The 24052-nt window shown below is 45.4% G+C and overlaps 10 protein-coding genes across 10 annotated transcripts; 4 read left to right on the forward strand and 6 right to left on the reverse strand.

Moving 5' to 3' along the window:
- Positions 1 to 116: 116 nt before the first annotated feature.
- On the forward strand, positions 117 to 1956 carry Pmar_PMAR017739 (hypothetical protein; the record flags this gene model as incomplete). Its single annotated transcript, XM_002776819.1, has 6 exons — positions 117 to 266; positions 311 to 348; positions 397 to 520; positions 563 to 675; positions 1673 to 1785; positions 1814 to 1956. 6 exons carry the CDS (start codon positions 117 to 119, stop codon positions 1954 to 1956), a joined length of 681 nt encoding a protein of 226 aa, XP_002776865.1.
- Positions 1108 to 4042, reverse strand: Pmar_PMAR017740 (conserved hypothetical protein; the record flags this gene model as incomplete). The annotated part of the gene is made up of 2 exons (XM_002776820.1): positions 1108 to 1329; positions 1370 to 4042. The coding sequence occupies one exon, from the start codon at positions 4040 to 4042 to the stop codon at positions 2015 to 2017; it is 2028 nt and encodes a 675-aa protein (XP_002776866.1). The 3' UTR covers positions 1108 to 1329; positions 1370 to 2014.
- A 1233-nt stretch (positions 4043 to 5275) lies between these two features.
- Pmar_PMAR017741 (conserved hypothetical protein) lies at positions 5276 to 5762 on the reverse strand (the record flags this gene model as incomplete). The annotated part of the gene is made up of 3 exons (XM_002776821.1): positions 5276 to 5511; positions 5562 to 5592; positions 5745 to 5762. 3 exons carry the CDS (start codon positions 5760 to 5762, stop codon positions 5276 to 5278), a joined length of 285 nt encoding a protein of 94 aa, XP_002776867.1.
- A 2996-nt stretch (positions 5763 to 8758) lies between these two features.
- Positions 8759 to 9411, reverse strand: Pmar_PMAR017742 (hypothetical protein; the record flags this gene model as incomplete). Its single annotated transcript, XM_002776822.1, has 3 exons — positions 8759 to 8878; positions 9041 to 9115; positions 9217 to 9411. 3 exons carry the CDS (start codon positions 9409 to 9411, stop codon positions 8759 to 8761), a joined length of 390 nt encoding a protein of 129 aa, XP_002776868.1.
- Positions 9412 to 12391: 2980 nt separating this feature from the next.
- Positions 12392 to 14037, reverse strand: Pmar_PMAR017743 (hypothetical protein; the record flags this gene model as incomplete). The annotated part of the gene is made up of 2 exons (XM_002776823.1): positions 12392 to 12459; positions 13848 to 14037. The coding sequence occupies 2 exons, from the start codon at positions 14035 to 14037 to the stop codon at positions 12392 to 12394; spliced, it is 258 nt and encodes an 85-aa protein (XP_002776869.1).
- Positions 14038 to 15984: 1947 nt separating this feature from the next.
- Pmar_PMAR017744 (hypothetical protein) lies at positions 15985 to 16368 on the forward strand (the record flags this gene model as incomplete). The annotated part of the gene is made up of 3 exons (XM_002776824.1): positions 15985 to 16121; positions 16165 to 16289; positions 16337 to 16368. 3 exons carry the CDS (start codon positions 15985 to 15987, stop codon positions 16366 to 16368), a joined length of 294 nt encoding a protein of 97 aa, XP_002776870.1.
- Positions 16369 to 16568: 200 nt separating this feature from the next.
- Positions 16569 to 18153, forward strand: Pmar_PMAR017745 (mRNA turnover protein 4 mrt4, putative). Its single transcript, XM_002776825.1, has 8 exons — positions 16569 to 16713; positions 16880 to 16953; positions 16999 to 17073; positions 17203 to 17279; positions 17330 to 17401; positions 17447 to 17581; positions 17815 to 17917; positions 17964 to 18153. Exons 1-8 carry the CDS (start codon positions 16598 to 16600, stop codon positions 18050 to 18052), a joined length of 741 nt encoding a protein of 246 aa, XP_002776871.1. The 5' UTR covers positions 16569 to 16597; the 3' UTR covers positions 18053 to 18153.
- A 487-nt stretch (positions 18154 to 18640) lies between these two features.
- On the reverse strand, positions 18641 to 19322 carry Pmar_PMAR017746 (6,7-dimethyl-8-ribityllumazine synthase, putative; the record flags this gene model as incomplete). The annotated part of the gene is made up of 5 exons (XM_002776826.1): positions 18641 to 18715; positions 18765 to 18897; positions 18948 to 19064; positions 19107 to 19212; positions 19256 to 19322. 5 exons carry the CDS (start codon positions 19320 to 19322, stop codon positions 18641 to 18643), a joined length of 498 nt encoding a protein of 165 aa, XP_002776872.1.
- A 45-nt stretch (positions 19323 to 19367) lies between these two features.
- Pmar_PMAR017747 (Riboflavin synthase alpha chain, putative) lies at positions 19368 to 20575 on the reverse strand (the record flags this gene model as incomplete). The annotated part of the gene is made up of 6 exons (XM_002776827.1): positions 19368 to 19430; positions 19523 to 19758; positions 19961 to 20030; positions 20075 to 20191; positions 20237 to 20401; positions 20483 to 20575. The coding sequence occupies 6 exons, from the start codon at positions 20573 to 20575 to the stop codon at positions 19368 to 19370; spliced, it is 744 nt and encodes a 247-aa protein (XP_002776873.1).
- Positions 20576 to 21589: 1014 nt separating this feature from the next.
- On the forward strand, positions 21590 to 23474 carry Pmar_PMAR017748 (riboflavin-specific deaminase, putative; the record flags this gene model as incomplete). Its single annotated transcript, XM_002776828.1, has 5 exons — positions 21590 to 21683; positions 22000 to 22119; positions 22318 to 22487; positions 22746 to 23318; positions 23433 to 23474. 5 exons carry the CDS (start codon positions 21590 to 21592, stop codon positions 23472 to 23474), a joined length of 999 nt encoding a protein of 332 aa, XP_002776874.1.
- Between the last annotated feature and the right edge of the window lie 578 nt (positions 23475 to 24052).

Below are 24052 nucleotides of genomic sequence, written 5' to 3' on the forward strand. Positions count from 1 at the left end.
TGGTGAGTATAGTGTATAGGGGAACTCCTTTCCTTATCGGTTGCTAGGGTCGGGGCCGGACATGATACCATCAGTGGCACCACGTTTATACATATCGGACGTAGGAGGCGCATCTCATGGTGCCTTGCAGGGTCCATGCTCAGATGCAAATGGTCGTGGCCAACCCAGTAGCCCAAGGGCAATTCTGGCATTTGGATAACGGTGCTGGAGGCCTGACGGTCGTAGTGCCACTTACCTTAGATGATGAGATGCTAGGACCTCTTATGGTGAGGCTTGGGCTCTATTAATAACGTGAGTAGCTTCATACTAGGTATTGCCAGGGTCACATCATGTTGCTGGGAAGAACGCGTAGGGTGTAGTTGTGCTGGGCGCGGGGGGCATGCTGTCGATCCTTAGTGCCGATTGGTGGTGGACTCGGGCCATGAATGTGTTCAAAGGCGTCCTGACGAGGAGTGGCCCAGACGGTAACACGTCGGTTACCTATGATCTCGGTGATGCTATAATTTACAGCGGGAAAATGGTAAGCTCTCATGGAAAAGATGATTCTGAATTTTCCCAATAGATCAAAAGAGAACGCGGTAACCGGAAATACAATCGGTCGAAGGTGTACCTGGTATGGCGATTCGATTTCACCGACACGCCTCCGCCCGGCCAAAACGTCTTCCAGACCGTCTGGTAGGATACGCAGTAACGCCACAAACGGAGGCTATTCGCAGGTATGATATTTGCGGATACTTTCTCGATCATTTAAAGCAGTTTTACTTTTGGATGCCTGTTGGCAGCTAACATGAAGAAAGATGCCGATGTTTCTGAGTAGTCTGAGTGTTCTGTGTTGGGAGTGCGAAGAAGAGAACATTAGCAATGGAAAAGGTGAGGAAGAACCTCATGATATCGGTAACAGAGTCGATCAATGACCCAGTTTTGCACCACGACAGAGAACCGTGATACACTACTGACAACGAGTACTATAATTAGAAACTCTGCAGGCTTACACAACGGGTATGCAATCACTAATAATCCTCCGTATTCAGTTTCCGTTCAGTTTCCGACTGCAAAACGCAACAAGGTGTGTTTAAGCAGCATCACAAGATAATCTACAAAACAGATCATCAGCAACAAGTAAATGGAATGATGGACTACAAAAACACATATCATCAGTTCACGCAGTAATCACCATACTTCGGGAAGGAATCATGATCGGCATGCTTGGAACTTCTCCGACCATCTTACTTCGATAACCTTTCCGGACTCACTCACTTTGGCAACCAGAAAAGACCACGGGTAAAGTTAATGCCAACTCACCAGCACCAATTCGTCTTCGATCGATACCTGTACCATAACTAACCAAGGATACCATAATACACTCTACTCATGATGGGTCACATACGCTTTAAGAGGCAGTACGCACCGCTGAGAATGAGAGAATCATGAGGAAAACTACACTTATTAATCGACCAACCAACCGCCCTGATGCCAAAGGAAGAAGTATACGGCTTCTAAGGAGAACGTGGAAAACGACCATGAATATCTTTGTAACCAACGATGATAATACACCTACACGACATAAACTACCAGCATACACCACGTGCAGCGACCACAATAGTTGAGTAAGGGACCTGCTATCTTTATAGGCCTAACAGCCAAGACACAACCGCAGAAGAGTTCCCAACAGGTTCTGCCGTGATCGGTTGTTGAGGAACAATAGCAGACTTTACCATGACCAAATACACTTCAATCACCGACCACCGACGGCTTCACCAGAGGCGAACGATACGAATGCACTTGGTGATAAGACTATGTATCCTTTACCTAGCTCAACCTACTATTCAGCGGAAGTATTACCTGAGAGGATCATCTATAAGAACACTGTGGATGCAGAAAGAGAACTTCAAGCAAGAAAAGTTCCAAGAAGAGAGGGGAGGTTCCAACCATATCTGTAACATACAAGCCTCATGATAAGCACTGACATAACCTATCTAGAAACGCTAAGAATGTTGTCTTAGAGGCGCACCGTTCAAGAGAAGCTGATATCACTAAGAATGACTCCTCCCGCTGATTCATAGAAGAAGTTCACACCATATTCATAGGAGAAGTTCACACCGTATTCATAGGAGAAGTTCACACCGTATTCATAGGAGAAGTTCACATCGTATTCATAGAAGAAGTTCACACCGTATTCATACAAGGAGAAGTTCACACCGTATTCATACAAGGAGAAGTTCACACCGTATTCATACAAGGAGAAGTTCACACCGTATTCATACAAGGAGAAGTTCACACCGTATTCATAGGAGAAGTTCACACCGTATTCGTAGGAGAAGTTCACACCGTATTCGTAGGAGAAGTTCACACCGTATTCATAGAAGAAGTTCACACCGTATTCATAGAAGAAGTTCACACCGTATTCGTACAAGGAGAAGTCCACACCGTATTCATAGGAGAAGTTCACACCGTATTCGTACAAGGAGAAGTTCACACCGTATTCATACAAGGAGAAGTTCACACCGTATTCATACAAGGAGAAGTTCACACCGTATTCATACAAGGAGAAGTTCACACCGTATTCATAGAAGAAGTTCACACCGTATTCATAGAAGGAGTTCACACCGTATTCATACAAGGAGAAGTTCACACCGTATTCATACAAGGAGAAGTTCACACCGTATTCATACAAGGAGAAGTTCACACCATATTCATACAAGGAGAAGTTCACACCGTATTCATACAAGGAGAAGTTCACACCGTATTCATACAAGGAGAAGTTCACACCGTATTCATACAAGGAGAAGTTCACACCGTATTCATACAAGGAGAAGTTCACACCGTATTCATACAAGGAGAAGTTCACACCGTATTCATACAAGGAGAAATTCACACCGTATTCATAGGAGAAGTTCACACCGTATTCGTAGGAGAAGTTCACACCGTATTCATACAAGGAGAAGTTCACACCGTATTCATACAAGGAGAAGTTCACACCGTATTCATAGAAGAAGTTCACACCGTATTCGTAGGAGAAGTTCACACCGTATTCGTAGGAGAAGTTCACACCGTATTCATAGAAGAAGTTCACACCGTATTCATAGGAGAAGTTCACACCGTATTCATAGGAGAAGTTCACACCGTATTCATACAAGGAGAAGTTCACACCGTATTCATAGGAGAAGTTCACACCGTATTCGTAGGAGAAGTTCACACCGTATTCATAGAAGAAGTTCACACCGTATTCATAGAAGAAGTTCACACCGTATTCATAGAAGAAGTTCACACCGTATTCATAGGAGAAGTTCACACCGTATTCATACAAGGAGAAGTTCACACCGTATTCATAGGAGAAGTTCACACCGTATTCATAGGAGAAGTTCACACCGTATTCATACAAGGAGAAGTTCACACCGTATTCATAGGAGAAGTTCACACCGTATTCGTAGGAGAAGTTCACACCGTATTCATAGAAGAAGTTCACACCGTATTCATAGAAGAAGTTCACACCGTATTCATAGAAGAAGTTCACACCGTATTCATACAAGGAGAAGTTCACACCGTATTCATACAAGGAGAAGTTCACACCGTATTCATACAAGGAGAAGTTCACACCGTATTCATACAAGGAGAAGTTCACACCGTATTCATACAAGGAGAAGTTCACACCGTATTCATACAAGGAGAAATTCACACCGTATTCATAGGAGAAGTTCACACCGTATTCATACAAGGAGAAGTTCACACCGTATTCATAGGAGAAGTTCACACCGTATTCGTAGGAGAAGTTCACACCGTATTCATAGAAGAAGTTCACACCGTATTCATAGAAGAAGTTCACACCGTATTCATAGAAGAAGTTCACACCGTATTCATAGGAGAAGTTCACACCGTATTCATACAAGGAGAAGTTCACACCGTATTCATACAAGGAGAAGTTCACACCGTATTCCAAGTTCATACCATTTTCAAAGATGAAATTCACACCGTATTCAAAGAGGAAATTCACACAGTATACACCACTTTCATAGGCCACACCATATTCATGAAAGAAGTCCATACCAAATTCATAGAAGAAGTTCACACCATATTCATAGAAGAAGTTCACACCATATTCATGGAAGAAGTTCACACCATATTCATGGAAGAAGTTCACACCACCATATTCATGGAAGAAGTTCACACCACCATATTCATGGAAGAAGTTCACACCACCATATTCATGGAAGAAGTTCACACCACCATATTCATGGAAGAAGTTCACACCACCATATTCATGGAAGAAGTTCACACCACCATATTCATGGAAGAAGCTCGCAACGTATCTACCCTATTCAAGAATAATTACCGTATTCATAGAAGAAGTTTACACGCCATATTCATATAAGTTCACACCATATTCATATAAGTTCACACCATATTCATATAAATTCACACCATATTCATATAAGTTCACACCATATTCATATAAGTTCACACCATATTCATATAAGTTCACACCATATTCATATAAGTTCACACCATATTCATATAAGTTCACACCATATTCATATAAGTTCACACCATATTCATATAAGTTCACACCATATTCATATAAGTTCACACCATATTCATAGAAGTTCACACCATATTCATATAAGTTCACACCATATTCATAGAAGTTCACACCATATTCGTAGAAGTTCACACCATATTCATCATATTCATAAGAGTTCACAACGTGTTTATCCTATTTATAGAAGAAGCTCACACCGTATTCATGAAAAAGTGCACAACGTAAAAGAAGGTTGCACCGTATTCGTGAAAGAAGTTCACCGTATTCACTATATCCACAGAAGAAGTCCACACCGCCTTCAAACTCACCAACCACCAATAGCTTCACCAGAGATGAGCGATAGGAATACACTCGATGATAAGTCAATGTACCCTTTATATAGCTCAACCAACCCTTCGACCGAAGTATGACTTGAGGGAATCACGAACAGGAACACTATGGCTGCAGGAGAGATCCGAAGAAGAGAACATATCTTGGAGAGAAGACGTTCCAACCAAAACCGTATCAGAAATCGCATCGTGGGCGCCCACATAACCTATCTATGAACGTTTAAAATGTAGCATAGAAGGCTCATCCCACAGTTCAAGAGAATCTCATCTTATAATACAAAGACTTCATGGAAGAAATTCATAGAAAACACCATGACCATAGAAGAAATTCACATCATATTCATAGAAGAAAAAGTTCACAACGTACTCACCATATTCATAGGAGAAGTTCACAACGTATTCACCATATTCATAGAAGCTCACTACGTAAGAAGTTCAAACCGTATTCATCGTATTCATACAAGGAGAAGTTCACACCGTATTCATAAGAGAAGTTCACACCGTATTCATAAGAGAAGTTCACACCGTATTCATAGGAGAAATTCACACCGTATTCATAGGAGAAATTCACACCGTATTCATAGAAGAAGTTCACACCGTATTCATAGGAGAAGTTCACACCGTATTCATAGAAGAAGTTCACACCTTATCCACCATTTCGATAGAAAAACATAAGAAGTTTACGCCGTATTCACCATTTTCATGGGGGAAGTTCACACCGTATTCCTAAAAGAAGTTCACACCATAGAAAAGGTTCACAACGTTTTCACCAAGTTCATAGAAGCTCACAACGTGAGAAGCTCACATCGTAGTCATATCAAGAAGTTTACACCTTGCAAGCTCACACAGTATACAGTATTCATAGAAAGAGTTCCCACCGTATTCACCATATTCATAGGGAAAGTTCACAACATATTCACCAAGTTCATAGACAAATTTCACACCATATTCATAGAATAAGTTTCAACATATTCACCAAATTCATAGAAGTTCACACAGTATTCATGAAAGAGCGAACACTGTAGATAAAGCTCATCGTATTCGTAAAAGGAGTTCACCACGTATTCACCATGTTATAGAATAAGCTCACATGATATTCATAGGAGAAGCTCACAACCTATTAACCGTATTCATAGGAGAAGTTCACAACCTATTAACCGTATTCATAGGAGAAGTTCACAACCTATTAACCGTATTCATAGGAGAAGTTCACAACCTATTAATCGTATTCATAGGAGAAGCTCACAACCTATTAACCGTATTCGTAGAGGAAGTTCACAACCTATTAACCGTATTCATAGGAGAAGTTCACAACCTATTAACCGTATTCGTAGAGGAAGTTCACAACCTCTTAACCGTATTCGTAGAGGAAGTTCACAACCTATTAACCGTATTCGTAGAGGAAGTTCACAACCTATTAACCGTATTCATAGGAGAAGTTCACAACCTATTAATCGTATTCATAGGAGAAGTTCACAACCTATTAACCGTATTCGTAGAGGAAGTTCACAACCTATTAACCGTATTCGTAGAGGAAGTTCACAACCTATTAACCGTATTCGTAGAGGAAGTTCACAACCTATTAACCGTATTCATAGGAGAATTTCACAACCTATTAACCGTATTCATAGGAGAAGTTCACAACCTATTAATCGTATTCCTAGGAGAAGTTCACAACCTATTAACCGTATTCGTAGAGGAATTTCACAACCTATTAACCGTATTGACTGACATAGAGTGTTCATAGAATACAGCTTCACACCATATTCGTAAAAATAGTTCATGATTCCCACCGCTCGGGTAAGTAGAGGATCACACTATCCTCCTGGTTAATAGAATGAGTTCACAAGTCCTAGGAACAGTGTACTCTATACCAAATGATAACTCATACAAAGACATCTTACTCATCCCTATACGTACATATGCAAAGAGACGTAACCATATTCATATATGCAACAAACCACTACCGATACACAAGTATTCATACATACAACAAGCCGTAACCGTATGTACTCATACATACAACAAGCCGTAACCGTATGTATTCATACATACAACAAGCCGTAACCGTATGTATTCATACATACAACAAGCCGTAACCGTATGTACTCATACATACAACAAGCCGTAACCGTATGTACTCATACATACAACAAGCCGTAACCGTATGTATTCATAGGACTCCGTCCTCAGCACCTCATTACCACATCACATATCGCATAACCGTAAGAATTTACGATACATATTTCAAACATAACAATCAACTTCACCTTCAACTCTAACGTTCTTATATAGCCACAAACTTACTACTACCAACCACACCATAACCAACAGTAACCACCATACAATATAGTCTACATACACTACTACTCTAAAACACAAGGGCACTGAAGTAACCACAGAAGCAGAATAATAGAAACCAGTAGTTTGAAACCAATACTTACCACGACCAACTATATACAAAAATTCCAAATACCATTCAGGCCACTCCTATATCAACAATAACAACACTTGAAGAATAACCTAATTTGCAACTCAGCGTACTAGCGTCGAGCTAAAGTGGGACACTAGTACACAACGCTCCATGGGGACAATCCACACAATTTTGTCTTGGACCGTTCCGTCTTGCTCGTCTCTTACAGTCTTGAGATTTGCTCATGAATCTATCGGTAATTTTCTATTTCCATGTTCTCTATCCCTATGTTCTTTCTAGTCTGATGTAGCCCATTGACCCTTATTCGTCGCATTTGGCCGCATGGTTCCTCTGGTTCATCCGAACTCCTATTGCTTTTCGTCGTGTTCCAGTTCCTGCCACTTTGCTTCCTTTCTGCGGCGTCCAGAAGCAACTGCCGTGAATTCAATTGAATATTTTCTGGTAACGAGATTTGAACTAAACAAGACCGCTGCATGTAAGTAGTTAAATACCGCTTTGGACGGTTCATACTAAGCAAATATCGCAAACATGTCTCGACAGATATGTCTCAATCAATTATGATAGGGTAAGACGATAGTGACGATAGAAGCATGACACCACAGTAAGAATCTTCGCAGCAGCGTGAGCTGCTGAGTAAGCCGGAGTACATGGACAGTAAATGAAGCGACAGAGCGTTAAGATGCCCCACAGTATGCCCGATCGCTCATTGTCTTTCTCATCCACAACAAAGGGTATCACTTCAACTATCACCAGTCATGCGTTCTACGTTCGCCTGACACGAACAACATCAATATGGTGAGATGACAACTCATCTCTACTTTCGCCCGCTGCCTAGTAACGGGACCAGTGAAGTTGATGGTTGATCTAGTGCTGGCCTCCTCATCAGAAAGATCACTTACGGACATTTCCGTACAATTACGTGTTGATGCCAACTGTTGTGTGTTCAGCAGTGGCGATGCCGACACGTCTCTGCCTCCTATTGATGCCGATGGTATCTGAGTTTTAGCCAGTAACATCAGCCTATCCAAGCTCCCGTAGTGCAGGTCAGGAATTTCGAGAGAGCGCAAAACAAGATGCTGACTCGAGAGTCTTCTGCTGGCTCCTGTTCCTTATCCTCGCGAATCCACTGCATGATTGAGTCGAAGTTCCTAGGAAGGCACTGCAAGGTCAGAATAAGGAAACCATTAGATACTTGAAGAGGAAGACGACGCCGCCAGCGATCACTGATACCAAAATGATGGTTCTTAGTATCTTATCAACGATACTGGCCGCTATTTGCAATAATGCCGAGAACCTGTCACCATTTTCGTATCTACCAGAGCGGGACTCTATTGGCGTACACGAAAGCGAAGACGTTCAATATGAACCATAAAGGTGCCGTGGATGCTTCATATCCGGAAGCAGGGGAGAAGTAGAGAGGCCTGAGGGTATGCGACCATGGCCAGTTGTTCTCAATGGTCATTCCGCGGTATACGAGAGACGGCCGAAGTCGATGTCTTCGAGCTCGGGGATGTAATCTTTAGCCGCCTCGTGAAAGAGTTGAAAACAGCACTGCAGCTGGTAGTGAGAATACAGCACCTATGAGGGGGAGTTACTTGCAATCGAGAAAGCTGAGGGATGCTACTCACTTTAGATACTACACCGAACATTATGGCCGAGACCAACGCGGATGTACGCATAACTGAAGTCAGTCGCTGAAAAGGTCGCTTCACTAGTCGCCTCATATACTCGAGAACATACCTCTTTCTTCCGGCGTACCTCCCGACTGAAGACACGAGTCGCGGCCTCGGGCGGGAGACAGACGTCGCAATGGGCCTAGGGTGAGGAAGTTCCTATCAACATTAGTTACTCGGTACTATTGTCTGTTCATACTACTACATTATGCTGAATTCAGAGATGATAATTCCCAAACTTACCTGACAGAGTTCCTCGATGAGGAGCTCCTGCGCATCTAGCCGTCTCTGCTGCTTGCGAATCAGGTCAGATAGCTTCTCTATCTGATAACCGGCATGAGCGCGCAACAGGAGGAAGGAATTGACCTCAGCACGACACTGATCTATCTCTGAGTCCTCTACATCAGATGCTAGGTCAATACTTCCGGTTTCCGACATGACTCAAAAGAGGAAATACTGAGCAGCAAATGTGTCCAAGGAGACGCATATCGAGACCTTGCGAACAATGAGTGCAGCATCTCTCATAATAACAAGCTAAGACTCTCTCCTCCATCCATCATTAGGTGCAGACACTCCCCTCTACAGTGTTAAAATATATGCTCGCTTTCCTGTATAGTTTTTATACATTATCATCAACACATGTAGCTGCCCATATGCATACTTTCCCATAGTGCTGCTCGCTACTATCATGATGACCATTGTCCCCAAGGACTCCACCCCCATCAAGCGACTCCCCACAAACCGGTTCGGAGGAGGACGACCTCCACCACCTTCCTTTCACTCAGTCGGGAAAGGACGACGAGGAGGAGGAGGATCCTTCATGCTGCAGTGTAGCAGCCACACCACCTTAGTGATACCTTATAAAGGGAATATTTCCTACCACTATGACCGGGGCAGCTATGCCACAGCGCCAAGATATGCCTTGATACGATCAATTATTCCGAGCGAGGCGGCTATGCCACAACCCCAAGATATGCCTTAGTGAGAGCGATTCTTAGAGTCGGGGTGGCTATGCCAGAACCTCGAGAGATGTCCTAGCAAGATCAATATCTCCACCTGGGGCCACTATGCCACAGCCCGGAGATACGTCAGCCACGGCCCTCATCAAGACACTGATGTAAAAATTTAATTGCCCGCAAATCTCGTTCCATCATGGAGGGGATTGATAGTTACTCGGACCCAGTACACTGAATTCAAATGATGTGCGGAGTTATGTTGAGAGTGAATCTCACTTAGATCGACTCGCTTACACTAACTCGAAGCTTAGATCGATTTGATGAAAGTGTTATTGCCCAAGGAGACGGGCCGGATCAACGAAGTGAAGGAAGCAACGACTACAGCCCAGCTACTCCGAGCGAAGATCCACTTACACGACGACTAGAAGCTGATAGAAGTTGATATCATCACCCTCTGAGGTGTGGCAGTGCTCTGAGTACCTCTAAGGGGATTGGTAATGAATAAGCAATACGACAACAATGAAACCACCTCTCGACAACTATCCACCAGTTTAGAACGCAACGACGAGAGTATCAAATCCAATGTACAGTATTGGTATTAACAAAGCCAAGAGCACATGTGATTCAAAAACTTATGGGGCCGTTCCGTGATAGATATTAATACTTTCTTGAGACACAATATGACCACCACCTGGATGCCAACGCCCAAGAGACAAACCCAAGGCCCTGGTCTCGTCTGAAGACCCCCCTCGAACTCCCAGACAATTGTAAGGCATATTCCGTGGATGATAGATAGGCCTAGGCATAGCAGTCTGCAGGGCCACTTAGAGCGGTCTGAACTGCAGCCAAGCATGGCCGCTGTCCTATACACGACGTAGAAAAGGATATGGAGGACAATCCGCAACGAAGTGACTGTGATTCCTGTGATTATACGACCAGTGAGAATCGTTATACATATCATCGGGAAGGCTGTTATCAGCGTTATTCTCAGGCTGTATTCATTGGCACCCCATTGGTTGCAGAGATCGGCAAAAAGTTTTCTCGCGGCACAGCAGAAGTTGTCAAAGTCGCCGTAGAGCCTCTCGATGTGTTGCATTATCATGATTCTGTCAACCTCGAGATAGCATTGCAACGACTCTCCATCGAACTTTGTAAGATCCTGTTGAAGCTTCAATCGCGCTTTGCCGTCGATGAACAGGCAGAAGTACCCCGTAACAAGAGAGAACACCAAGTCAATTAACCAGCCCGCTAAATAGGGTGAACCATCTAGAGCAATACGAAGAACCAGATATAGTTGCTGTAAGGACATTATACGTATTCGATTCTCGATGACAAGAAGAGGCCAAATCTCAACATTTCGGGAAGAGTCAGTTCTGAGGAAGCATGCCAGCTCGAATATACACCAAAGCCTCTCATTGTAATCTGAGCTCCAATAGATGACCAGTTTATCGGAAAGTCGAAGGTAGTCTCCAATGTGCTTTATTCCCTCGAGCTTCTTCACTTCGTCTTCTTGATGGATGCAAAACTGGTCAAAGAAGACCATAGTTCGATCCCAACACAGGAAACCACCAAGTAAATAGCCGAAGAACAAAGAGAACCACATGATAACCAGTATGAGGGGTGTTGGTAATTCATATAGGATCGAAATCCAAGCACACAGACCCACAAAGGCAAAAGCTTGCTTGCTGTTGTACCGTAAAGAAAAGCAAGCATACTTGACATATGGCGCTGTCGTCCACGAGTGACTTATGAATATATCCAACTGCTTCACCCGTCTCGACCGCTCGAAAAGCTCATTTTTCCGACATCCTCTACCGTGTGCTTCCAGAGGCCAGTGACAAGCCAGGTCGCATGCAGCCACGCCTTTGAGTTCGAAAGTGTTCCCATTCTCCCCTATAGAGAATCCTCCCGAGGGCATCTCCCGATGGATCTGAAACCGTGGCGTTAGCCCCGAATGGAGTTGTTCACGACTTAGAGTTGACATTAGTATTCCAGACTTATCTGCAGCACTCGAGGACCCCGGGAGAATCGACCGAACGCTACAGACAGAAATATAGAAAACATCAAGAGTCACGAACAAAATCATGTGAGCCCAGCAACGTGCCTTGGCTTGTCTGCTGAGATAGTGCGAGAGGAGAAATACCTGTCGAGAAATCTCTAACTCAACCTGTTCTCGAAGGGCTCCAATTTGGTATAAAAGGCAACCATGATGCTTCCGACAATCAGCAGGGCTTCAAAATACTCGCACAGAGTAGCCCTCTTTCCAGTGCCAGCCGGGGACAATCCCTCGACAGTCCTCAAGCACATCATCGTCATCAAGTCATTTGGGATGCTCCCACGTAGGTTGACATGACCAGGCAACATACAAACTCGCTATAAAACTCTTCCGATGAAGCCTTAGCTGAACATGCAGTCCCGACTAGATCGAAAACCACCGTAATCATCCGGCAGCGGTCCCTTCATCATGCCACAGTCGTCTCCACACCCTCACTCTTAGCCGTTGAATTATCAGTCAGTTCCACAGCCCCTCCTGTCAAGACGATTCTGGTATTCCTCAGTACGATCGACACTATAATGAGCTGCCATAAGCAATAGCTGGGCTATATAGTACTATACCAACCATTATAGCATATTTATAGCACTATATTGCTAATAGTGTATATACACTATATTGCCCCCCTCTCAGCGACCATCCCCCTCACGTCGTGACGCTCATGCGACTTGTCCATCCCTTGAAAGTTACTTCATCATCAAAACATCCACAGTGCCTCTTATCGTTCTATTTTCTAAACACATCGCTACCACAGCACGTTGACCAATCTCATCACCGCTACAAGACCTTACACTACTGCTTCCGTACCCCCACATCGCTTACCCTGCGACCACGGCTTAATAATAGGGGTTACAATAGCTAAAGCCATCCACTCAACAAAGGTATCAACGACCGCTCTACTCAGTATCAACGTCAAAGGCAGATATCACGCCTCTGGATCATAACACCATCGCAGAATCGAGTGAAGTCCCAAAGCCTTCCCATAGAACAGCCTACCTCCTCAGAAATTCCTCCTCTGTTCCACATAAATCTCCCAAACCTCCTACAAACGACACATTCCCAGGGTATTAGAAATAGAAGAAAATCAGACCTACCTAATCGGCCCTGAGCGAACGACGGCTAAGTTATGACCCAAGCATTGCCAACGACTTTCCCCACGCCAATACCAACCCAATCTGAAGTGTGGTAGGAAACAACTATGGTATAGTCTACGGTCAAGCGTGATGCAACTGTGGCGACAACTACTACTACGAATAAACAAGTTTTATCGATACCAATATCGGTAGCATAATAAGGCGTATCTTTCCCTCACACGCACAGCGAAGATTTCTTCTAAACCATTCGAGACAATCTGTCCAGCTGCCGTTCTGGACTCTCCTCCGCTTTATCTGGCGACGGCAACTTCCGATGGCTCGCCACAGTCTCCATGTCGACTCCTCCGATAGATCCGTCACCATCATCGCCCACTCCAACTGCTGAATACCCTTCCTTTTTCTTCGCCTTAGAATTTGCAATCTTCAATCGGGAATACCATATCACTGCCGAAGTACAAGTCGCAATACCCGCCCAGTTGAGACCACTCAGAGAATTTCCGAAGATATAACAGGACACGGCAATGACAACTACCCTCTTCAAACCATTAAGAACCGAGTGACTCACTGGTGACAGTACATGCAGCACTGATAGTGAGCTCAGATGCTGTGTCACCATCACAATAGAGTACACGCCTAACGCCAGTGCCGTCCATGGGTCCAAGGGGTTGCCAATACTCCCGTCAGCAATCTTGGGGACGTCTCGAATCAGCCACACTGGAAAAAAGATGCAAGCAGCGACCGTTCGGGACACCGAGAAGATCATGCTCTTACTGATCTCTCGATCATTACGCCATATTTTCTTCATGTTGATACCATTTACAGCTGTGCAGACCGTACCACATAGAGCTAGTACTATCCCAGCCAGTGTAGAGGGCTCCAGCTGATCAGTAACCGCAGCTGCACTGCCCTTCAAGGTGCCCATCACCACCCCTACTACTATCAGGACAAGGGCAAAGGCCATTTGAGAGGTTATGTGTTCTCTCAAAATTACCCCGGATAAAACGGCCGACATCAGCGGTTGAGTTGCCTTGGCTGTATGAATTGTCGAAACGTGAGCATAAGTTAGTGAAATACGATGGAGTAGAGACCCCCCCGTGGCGAATATAGAAATAATCAACAACGCCTTCCAATAGTCGCGATAAATCTGTCGAGATTGAGCGTCTCTCTTGAGGAGAATTAAAGCTGGTACCGCATCTACCATGGTCAACGTCAATGGCGAGACTTTATAAAGAGATACGAGCCTCTTACAAAACGTATTGGAGAAGGTAGCTGCTGTGTACCACATCAAAACCATCAGAGTTGTCTTTACCGTCTGAGACTCTATAGTGACCAGCGGCAGACGCACTCTAATACACTGTTGAAGGGGGGAGTATCGATTCCACCATTTATGATCCATTCGACGAACAAAACTACTGAAAAACAACAAGTATCGAGTAACCCTTTTATCGTCAGTGTTGGAGGAATATATTCCTCACTAATTGCAAAAGTTCACATACGAATTCGGGTAAAATGTACAGAAACAATAAAAAATTCCCAAAGTTTCCATATTGTCACCAACAAACGTAGATGCATATGTGCATACTTTCTTACACTGCTTACGTACGGTCATTGTCATGACTAATCAAACCATGATAGTGCCAAGCTGAAGTTCGCGACTGGGTGACAAGGCGAACAGGCTTCGGTCATGCTTCAATCCCTTGGACAGGTTTCTCAACAAAAGCAACCGAGTTTATCAACAGCATGTATAACAAGTATATGTTCACTTTCCCCAGCTGAGCTCAGGAGTTTCTAAAGCAACGTGAAGAGAATTCATACATGAATTTAGGTAGGTATGTGCAGAAACCGACGAGAATATCCTCTCAATGTAGAGAGAGAGGATGTACACATGTAGCTGACCAGGAATATGTCTCTCCAGACTGATGATGGTGTATACTGCTATCTACAGCAGAGGCTCGTCACTGAGCTCCACATCACACAACGTCTCAGCCTAGGGATTAGTCTTCGCCACAAGAGATGCTTCCTATCACACATCTACTTGCATGCAGGGAAGACGTGGTTCTTCTGTGGATTGTCGGATATCTACCCTTTTTTGATGGTATTTCGGCATTGTTAGAGACAACAGGGATAGTATTTACAATGGACGTTAACATCGCGTTAGACCACTTCGTTCGTGCTTCTGCTGGTGGGCTGCTGGGTACCGCTTTTACCCTTTCTTCGAATCAGTCCTCGAACGACGTATCGCAGAGACACTCTCTTCACCCACGGTTGAAATTCACCCACAACATTATCTCACGACGGCTTCCATACCTCATTGGAGATGAGTAAAGCATTTCAATTTGTTATTTCGGTAGTAGTAGTAATAGGCTCAGTAATGGCAAAGGTTGGCATCATCGTTTTCAGCCAAGCGTTCATAGAAAAATAATAATCATCATCGCCTTTTATCGTTTTAATCAGTTTAAAATACTGTCAATGAAGGTATCAACACTCCACCACTATTTATAGTAGTAGTCTGCTGTCCCTATCTAAATGATTATCATCATATTATCATTAGATTGTTCGAGTGTTTTTCGGCACCACCAAAGTAACAATATATTACAAGTGTGGCTTCCTAACCACGATAGTACTTTTGGCTACCTCTGGAAGGCCTTTTCAAAACGATCATAAGCGTCTCAGCCGTGGCAAGGTAGCCTTAAACATTAAATAAGCAAACAACTACATCCTTAACTGGCGGATAACAGCTTAGCTATAAAATCGATTAGAATGGCGAGCGAGAAACTTGTTTAAGAAGCGCGCGCCCTAATCGCCATTTTGAATACGTAAGTCCTAGGAGAAAAGATCAAAGTGAGATGATCATCACTGCTGCTCGCAAACTCGTAATAATGCTGGCGGTCCCTACTAAGAGTAGGCTATGTCGACTCCTTATCAGGTCCATACGAGTCGCCCCGCTGTGGCCAATACGGCAAGGCGAACTTTCTTCAGTCGCTCTCGTCAGAGGATGGCCCACAACCTCGAGGATCACTTCGATCTGGCTGAATACATGATGAAGTGATTAGCCACCATCAAAATGATTTTGCACTTTTTCTATCAGAATGCACAACCCCATGTCGGAGTATCTCTACTGGATCGCTGGCTTCGTCAGTGGCCTCCACGGCATTCTACCCTTACTACATTCTAACTACTACTTCAGCGGTATGTTCTTGCCAAGGGATAACGGTAAGTCCCCCCTTCCCTTAACAGTACACTTGTATGTGTCTTGTCAGACAACACCCAGCTGTGTGATGACTCTTGGTAGATGGCGATGATCATGATGATTACTTTTCGTACAGCACACACAGAGGCGCTTAGCCTCTGTCCGTTGATGATAATGCCCATCGTATTACTACCTCTATTGTCACCATATCACTAGAATCTGCTCAGGGCATGTTTTTGAAACTATTTATTTCATCGTGTTGCGTTAGAAGTGCATATGATCGATTCCTCCTGCTCTTCCTCGTCAGCGGTTGGTCGTCGTTGCTCATCAAATGCCCAAGTCTAAGCGTAACCAAGTCGTTAACCTCACTAAGGTCACCAAGCGTCAGACTCGAGTTAAGAAGGATAAAGCCATTGAGGAGATCCGGGAATGCCTCGAAAAGTTCAGGTAATATCAACTATCGTATGCTATCGTTATTATCGAGAACGATATACTCCTACTACCTTGTCACCAGCGTTGGTGATGGTTACACAACATCACTTCAAATGATGACTTCCGTCTTCCCTCATTTTCCTCATCGTTTCCCTGGTTTACCGTTATATCATGTTCATAGATTCGCCTACGTCCTGAAGCTGGAGAATCAGCGCAACAACCTCTTGAAGGGCCTCAGAGATGATCTTAAACCTGGTGCGTTATCCTGCCTGTATCACCACAGCTCACTCTGTCACTCAGGCCGATTATTCTGCGGGAGGAATAAGGTCATGCAAGTTGCCTTGGGAGTGGACCCGGAGTCGGAGTGCCAAGAAGGTGAATTCTCCAGCCTTTCATCATCACCATTATTATTATTATCAAAGTTTGATGAGACAATATAGCATACGGACTTCTCCTCGGAAGGAACTTGTAGTTTTCCCACTGCCCCTTTAGATGTTGTTTCAGGCATCCATGCTTTATCCGAGCATATCAGTGGTGAAGTCGGCCTGCTGTTAACCGACATGACCGCTGATCAGCTCTCAGTAGGGGACTCTACCATCGAATAGGCCTCTGTCACCCTCTTCATTTTCAGGATATCTTGGTTAACCACGAGCAGTCCAACTTCGCCAGAAGTGGATGTGTGTCTACTGCCGATATCACTTTGGTGAGGAACCAACAGCCCGCCCTTCTCACATGGGTTATTCATCAGGAGGCTGGCGACGATGCTCTGTCGCGCTTTCCTCACAGTCAAGAGCCCTTCCTGCGTAAACTCGGCCTACCGACTCTTCTCGTTAACGGCAAGATCCGTTTAATGGGTGATTATGAAGTGTGCAAAACTGGCAAGGTAGGCAGTGTAGCGTTTTCTCAACCTATAGGGCGTGCGTTCGATTCCTGCATCCTTCACCAGGGATTCATCCACCAGGGATTTGAGAATTAACGGGCAAAATGGTGTTTCTAAAGTGATGACATTTACATAGGTAACTGATTGAAGAATGTGTTCCTAGTTATGTGGGAACTTAAAATTGAGTTCGACCCGGGAACATTATAGATTCTTAGATGATTATGTGTCCTCTACAGGCATTGACTCCAGAACAGTGTCAACTAGTGAAGCTCCTCGGCATACCCATGGCGATCTTCCGTGTTACGATCATCGCTCAATGGTCCAAAGAGGACAGCCAATGTACTACAACCTATCACGCCTCCCGTTGTGTATTCATTAATAAAAGGTACCATCTACGAGGAGCAGCAGGAAGGAGGCATGGAGGTTGACGATGCTCTATCCGCTCCTCCACCAGTAGAGACAGTAGCTGCCTAATACGCTGTCCCTCCCACGTCCTTACTGTTACTACGTTGTTGTATATTATCGGGCAGTGATGATGTAACCACCCATCCACCCGATGATCACCGCTTTCTACACAGGACTAGTTTGGTTGAAGTTATTCCCTCCGTTGAACCGACGCGCGAGACGCTAACATGTCGGATATGATTTCCCAGTATTCACTCTTTAGCAGGTTGGTGGAGATATGTACACCATAACGCATGAATAATCAACTCTCGTATAAGCCTCAGTCACCATAGTAGTACAAAGCAGACCATCTCGCCTATGACGTATCTCACCCGATGAATTCTGAACAGACTCCCCCTAGTGGATGTTCGCCTCTCCGGGTCCCCATATAAACCCTTCACGAATCGCTCCTACATTCTTACTGTAACTTCATCCTCCTCCTACTACTACTACTACTACTACTACTACTACTACTACTACTACTACTACTACTACTAGACTGTTCTGACAACTCGAATACTCACGGCCATCAGAAAGAAAACTCAGAAAAAACTCATAGACGGCCATCATCGACATGAGTGAAAGCGGTAGTACCACAAGGGGAACATCCCATATTCACTATTGGTACTTCTGCATAACGTTGCACTGACGAACAGCCGTCTTTGCCCACTCCCTCGCCTCGTTACCATGGACCTATCAGGGGCTCAAATCTTCCGATTTCATTTCCTTCCTAGTCCACTACAGAGTCGGCTAACATGCCACATCGAGCCTCAGCCTGCTCTTCGTTCAATACAGTGAGGACTCCGTAGATGACCGGTTTCTTATGGTCAAGGCCCAGGCGCATCAGAGCGTGAGTAACCGCCTCTGAGATGTACCTATGGAGCGGTATTGAAATGATCGATGAGAACAGCCTGTTGGGTCCTACTCGAAATGCATAGTCTCCCCTTTGATCAAACAACCTAGAGCGATGACGGCATCAACGTTGGTCTTCTCCAACAACAACTGCACTGCGAAGGGGACTTCATACGATCCCGCCACGTATCTGCTGCGATGAGGCCAAGGTGTGGTATTCAATTCCAACTACTCTGTGATAATGTCTTCCTTTTTCACACCGCTTGCAAGCAGGACCTCCACAGCGCCCTCTTCTAACAGCTCCACCACTTTAGCATTCCAAGAGGCCCTCACGATGCCTGCCATAAATCAATACCACTCCACGAACAAAACCCTACCCACCTATTCTCAACCCGCGACCGTCAACTTCTCCAGGGAGGGAAAACCCACGGATGGACTCGTCAGTCATTGTAATGGAAAAAACTGCAAATCGGCGATCCTTTTCCAACAAAAGTTAAAGTTCATTCTTCTCGGCAGACCCCGCCACCAACGATTCAGAGAGGAACTCAATCGAACACTAAACGTCCATGGCTGAAACTCACATTCGAATCGTGTGTGAAGAGAGAAAGGAGTGGTAGGACCTTACCTCCTGGCCAGGAACCCTCCTACTAGTCCCCCCACCAATGCCGCCAGGAAGGCCGTACCAACAATAAGAGGCTGCATGCCGGTGACGACGCCTCCCCCTTGTGCAGCAGTCACGTATTTCGCCATGCAATCGACCTCAAGATTGACTCGAGCTCCAACAGGCTTATGGGGGAGGGTAATCATGGACTGTGTGTGAGGCACTAGCATTATGGTGAAAGTGCAGTTCTTCGGAGACACCTCACAGACGGTCAAGGAAACACCTGCAAGAGACGGGCACTACCCCTACTACGTAGACTACCATACTACTAACTCTCCATCTGAAAATACTTTCTACTGTGGAGTTCCAAGGAAGGGAAGACGCTTTGAAACATTCCATAACACGGAAGTCTATTGCATATCTCCGTGAAGATTGATACCCTCATCGACAGCGCACGCCTTGCGATGTGAGCCCTACCCCATTACCATCAATAGCAATGAAACCCTTGGACACGATATAAGACGGCAAGACCTCAGGAAAGGCTCGTATTCTCACCTATACTCCGCAACTATCACCAAGGAAGGACACAGCTGACTCACTCGAAGACTCTCCCCATCCTTCCACTTCTCCTCAATCACACCAGTACCGTCTACATGCCCCTGCACGGCATGCCCCGAGTTCCTTCCATCAGCTGCAAGTGCTCTCTCTATATTCACCTACATATCACCATCGGGGTGAGGGAGGTGGAAGACCTGTCAGACCTTGGACCCGGGCGTAAGGCCGCCTAGGGTAGTCTTCATGAGGGTTTCAGGACTGATACCCACAGTGAAAACATCGGTGTTGATTTCCGTGACGGTAAGGCAGACCCCTTCGACTGCTATAGAGCAGCCAATATACGCATCACTGCAAGCCACTCTACTGCGTATCTGCAATGGAACTGATCGAACTACTTCAATCGACAGCTTCTCAAAATACCGGGTATTGACTTCAATGCGAACAGCCCCTACCTCTACAATGATACCATGCGAGGGCTTATTCTTGACCATAGGCCTCACACCAACGACTTCACCCACACCCTCGACTATACCACTGAAGACCATTGAGATCGTACAAAATACTAAAGCCTCGGAATTATCATCCATGAGAGTTATATGGGCTGCAACTACACATTTCCTCAAACGCGGAGTGAAATTCAAAAATATCGTTTACAAACTCCAAGTGGGATGGATAGGGCATAGACCCTCCAACTTCAATGCTTTAGTGAAAACAATTCCAAATTTTTTGGAAATTCAGTTTGGACGCATACGTCCCGCATAGTTCCGCCACAACAAAATATGACAGTGTATTGACCCACGTGAACTAGAGGGGAATTCACCAATGGCTAACTGGTGTGGTGCCACTACATTGACATCAACTGCTCAGGATCACACTCATTAAAAATCGGCGGTATCTCAGCATGGGTGGGGGTGCCGTCCTTTATATGATTCACGAACCACCCATATCGTTCAACATGCGCAATGCCACAACGAAAGAGCTTGTGTGGGCATACTACAGTCTCATTGCAGTACTTCTTGTGGTAGATTGTGCGGAGTGTTCGGTAATCGGCCACATGTTGCTTTTCCCAACCTCATATTAACGTATCTCACGACAGCGCGTTGTTCGAGATCGACCTGCTGCAGCCAGGAAAGTAAAAGAATCGTCTTCCGTCCGGAAGTTTTAATCGCTCATCAGTGATCAGTTAACACACAGTATGTCGGGTCATCAGACAGACACACACTATTGCAAGCTTCTTTAATGAGACTAACAACGTGGTAGAAAGCAAACCTTTTTAGTTCGCTGAAGTACCTCTTCAACCAGTCCATATCCACACGGTCAACTTCTATCCATCACTGCCAGAATAACTCTCATGTAACACATAGAAAAACCACGTGAACTGCAAAGAGAGAGCACGTTCTCACAAAATCGATGATGGGATGAGAAACGTGGCAAGCCCAAGACGGCGACTTCACAGAGAACAGCACATGTTGCAAAAACACCTTCATTCTGCAAACGACATTACACAATTACATCGATCTCATAGATCGTGACAATATCATATAGCGGTTTATTTTATAATGGCCAGCCGCCGAGCCACCGCTTACACCGATGAGGATTTCATGAGAATGGCCCTAGTAGAGTCGGAGGAAGGAAGAATGACCACTCCCCCAAGTATAAGGGGGATATGGGACCGACTAGAGCGCCTATCTCTCGAGGGGACGTGTAGCCTCTTGTGGCCTCATCGTGACTCGCTTTTCTGGACCTGCGAACATTTCCTGATTCGGAACTGACAACTACGTGAATTTACCAGGAAGTGTTTTTGAGGGATCAGTGATCGAGGGACACACTGACGGGTCCATAAGCAGTAGGGGAAACATTACTGATGGAATTTGAATGTGTTGAGAGTAGCCTAGTTCGGATCAAAGTTCAGTTTCGGTGGAGACTTATTCTGCGCGGTATCACATCCCCGATTTTCTCACTCTATCAGACCCATGGGTCGGTTGTATACTGGTCCAGCATGGCCAGGTGGTGGTTGGTAAAGGGCATCATGTCAGGAAGGGAGGACCTCATGCTGAGGTCAATGCCTTGAGGGATATGATTCAGAGTGGTACACCAGGGGCCTCGAGTTCATCTATTATTCTACTGAGGGTTACAGTTCAGATATTTTGTAATTTCGAATGATTTTTATTACAAGTAGGACGGGATAAAGTTATCCTTACTGTGTAGTCGTGTAGGGGGGTGGACTGTCTATGGCCTTCGATCGAAGTCGGAATTGTCCCAACCCTCTTAGGTGAGGCCGTAGAAGGGTCCACGTTAACGGCTTACGTCACTCTGGAGCCCTGTTCACATTATGGGAGTACTCCCCCGTGCTGTGAGGCCTTGATAGAGGTTGGTGTGGGTAGGGTGGTGGTCGGTGTGGAAGACCCTGACCCGAAGGTTTCGGGAAGAGGAATTCAACGAATGAGGGAGGCAGGGGTGAGTACGGCGGAGACTCGATTCGGGGATGGTCTAGTGATGGGCATCACCCGCTCTTGAAAAATCTCTTTCAAATGCCACTGTATATGATTTTTGGTTTGTTTTTACTTGAAAATCGATGTGACTATAACCCAGCGCGATTCTTACTGCTTGTGTTTTCTTTCAAGTCGCTGCCTGGATTCATCCTTTTGTAGTGATTCTGTGTAACGTGATGGATAACTGAGGAGTGAGGGGTTGTGTTAATATGGTGCCCATCAGGTTGACGTTAAGACTGGTTGCTTAACAGGGGAGATAAGAGAGTCTTTAAGGGCGTATTTGAAGCAAAGGGCCATGGGGCTTCCCTTAGTAGTGGGAAAGGCCGCAGCATCGCTTAATGGGATGGTGTGCTGTGAGAACGGTAGTAGTCAGTGGATAACGGGAAGGGAGGCCAGAGAGGATAGTCATCGTACTCTGCGGGCCCTATCACAAGCCATAGTGGTAGGGGTTGGTACGGTATTAGCAGATGATTGCTCGCTAACTGTGAGGGGCGTGGAAGGATTGGAAAAGCAGCCGTTGCGGGTGGTATTGGATCCTAGTGCGCGTATCTTGCGCACAGCGAAGATTCTGAACACGGAAGAGGCCCCGACGCTTGTAGTGGTTGGAAGAGGAGCAGATAGAAGTGGTCTTGAGAAGGTGGAAATACTAGAGGTCGAATTGGATCAGAATGGTGAACTGGACTTGGGGGGTGTTTTGAGGCACCTAGCTGATCGTGGGGTTTTCCAAGTATTGGTAGAAGGCGGAGCGAAGACGCTTACTAAGTTCATAGAGAAAAAGATGGTGGATGAATTGGTGGTAAGTTAACGGAGTTTCACATTGGCTTGAATCCGGACCTGAAACGTATCTTCTGTTCAGGACAGGTTTGACATCTTTCGTTCTGTCAGGTATACTACGGTCCTGTCCTCTTAGGGAGCGGCGGATCTCCTTTCTACCTTTCACCATCGCCACTAACTATGTCACAAGCATGCCGTTGGCGTTTGAATTCAGTGAGACGCATCGCGGATGATGTACGTTGCGAGTATCGTTTGATCAATGAGTGTTGAAGCGTTTCTTGTTGTTGCCTTGGCTGAGTTGTGCTTGGTCTGATCGAAGGGGAAGTTATGGGTTCTGATGCGCGGCGGGCAACGGGTGAATGTATGTACTGGAAGGATGGCAGACTATTGCCCCTGAGCAACACCAACCAGTTTATTATGATGACCATGAAAGGCTGCTAGGCTGATATTGTTTAGGCTTGTGAGTATCATTAACATGACCACAGCCCACCGTAGGCCACAGCCCACCGTAGGCCACAGCCCACCGTAGACCACAGCCCACCGTAGGCCACAGCTCACCGTAGGCCACAGCCCACCGTAGACCACAGCCCACCGTAGACCACAGCCCACCGTAGACCACAGCCCACCGTAGACCACAGCCCACCGTAGACCACAGCCCACCATGGACCACAGCCCACCATGGACCACAGCCCACCATGGACCACAGCCCACCGTAGACCACAGCCCACCGTAGACCACAGCCCACCGTAGACCACA

Source organism: Perkinsus marinus (genome assembly GCF_000006405.1).
Source record: "Perkinsus marinus ATCC 50983 genomic scaffold scf_1104296953018, whole genome shotgun sequence".
NCBI lineage: Eukaryota > Perkinsozoa > Perkinsida > Perkinsidae > Perkinsus > Perkinsus marinus.

Coding starts and splice junctions, on each gene's coding strand:
- Pmar_PMAR017745 (XM_002776825.1), top strand. CDS start 16,598: ATGCCCAAGTCTAAGCGTAACCAAGTCGTTAACCTCACTAAGGTCACC. Junction 17,074..17,202: donor GGAGTCGGAGTGCCAAGAAG/GTGAATTCTCCA, acceptor ATGTTGTTTCAG/GCATCCATGCTTTATCCGAG. Junction 17,402..17,446: donor CTACTGCCGATATCACTTTG/GTGAGGAACCAA, acceptor GTTATTCATCAG/GAGGCTGGCGACGATGCTCT.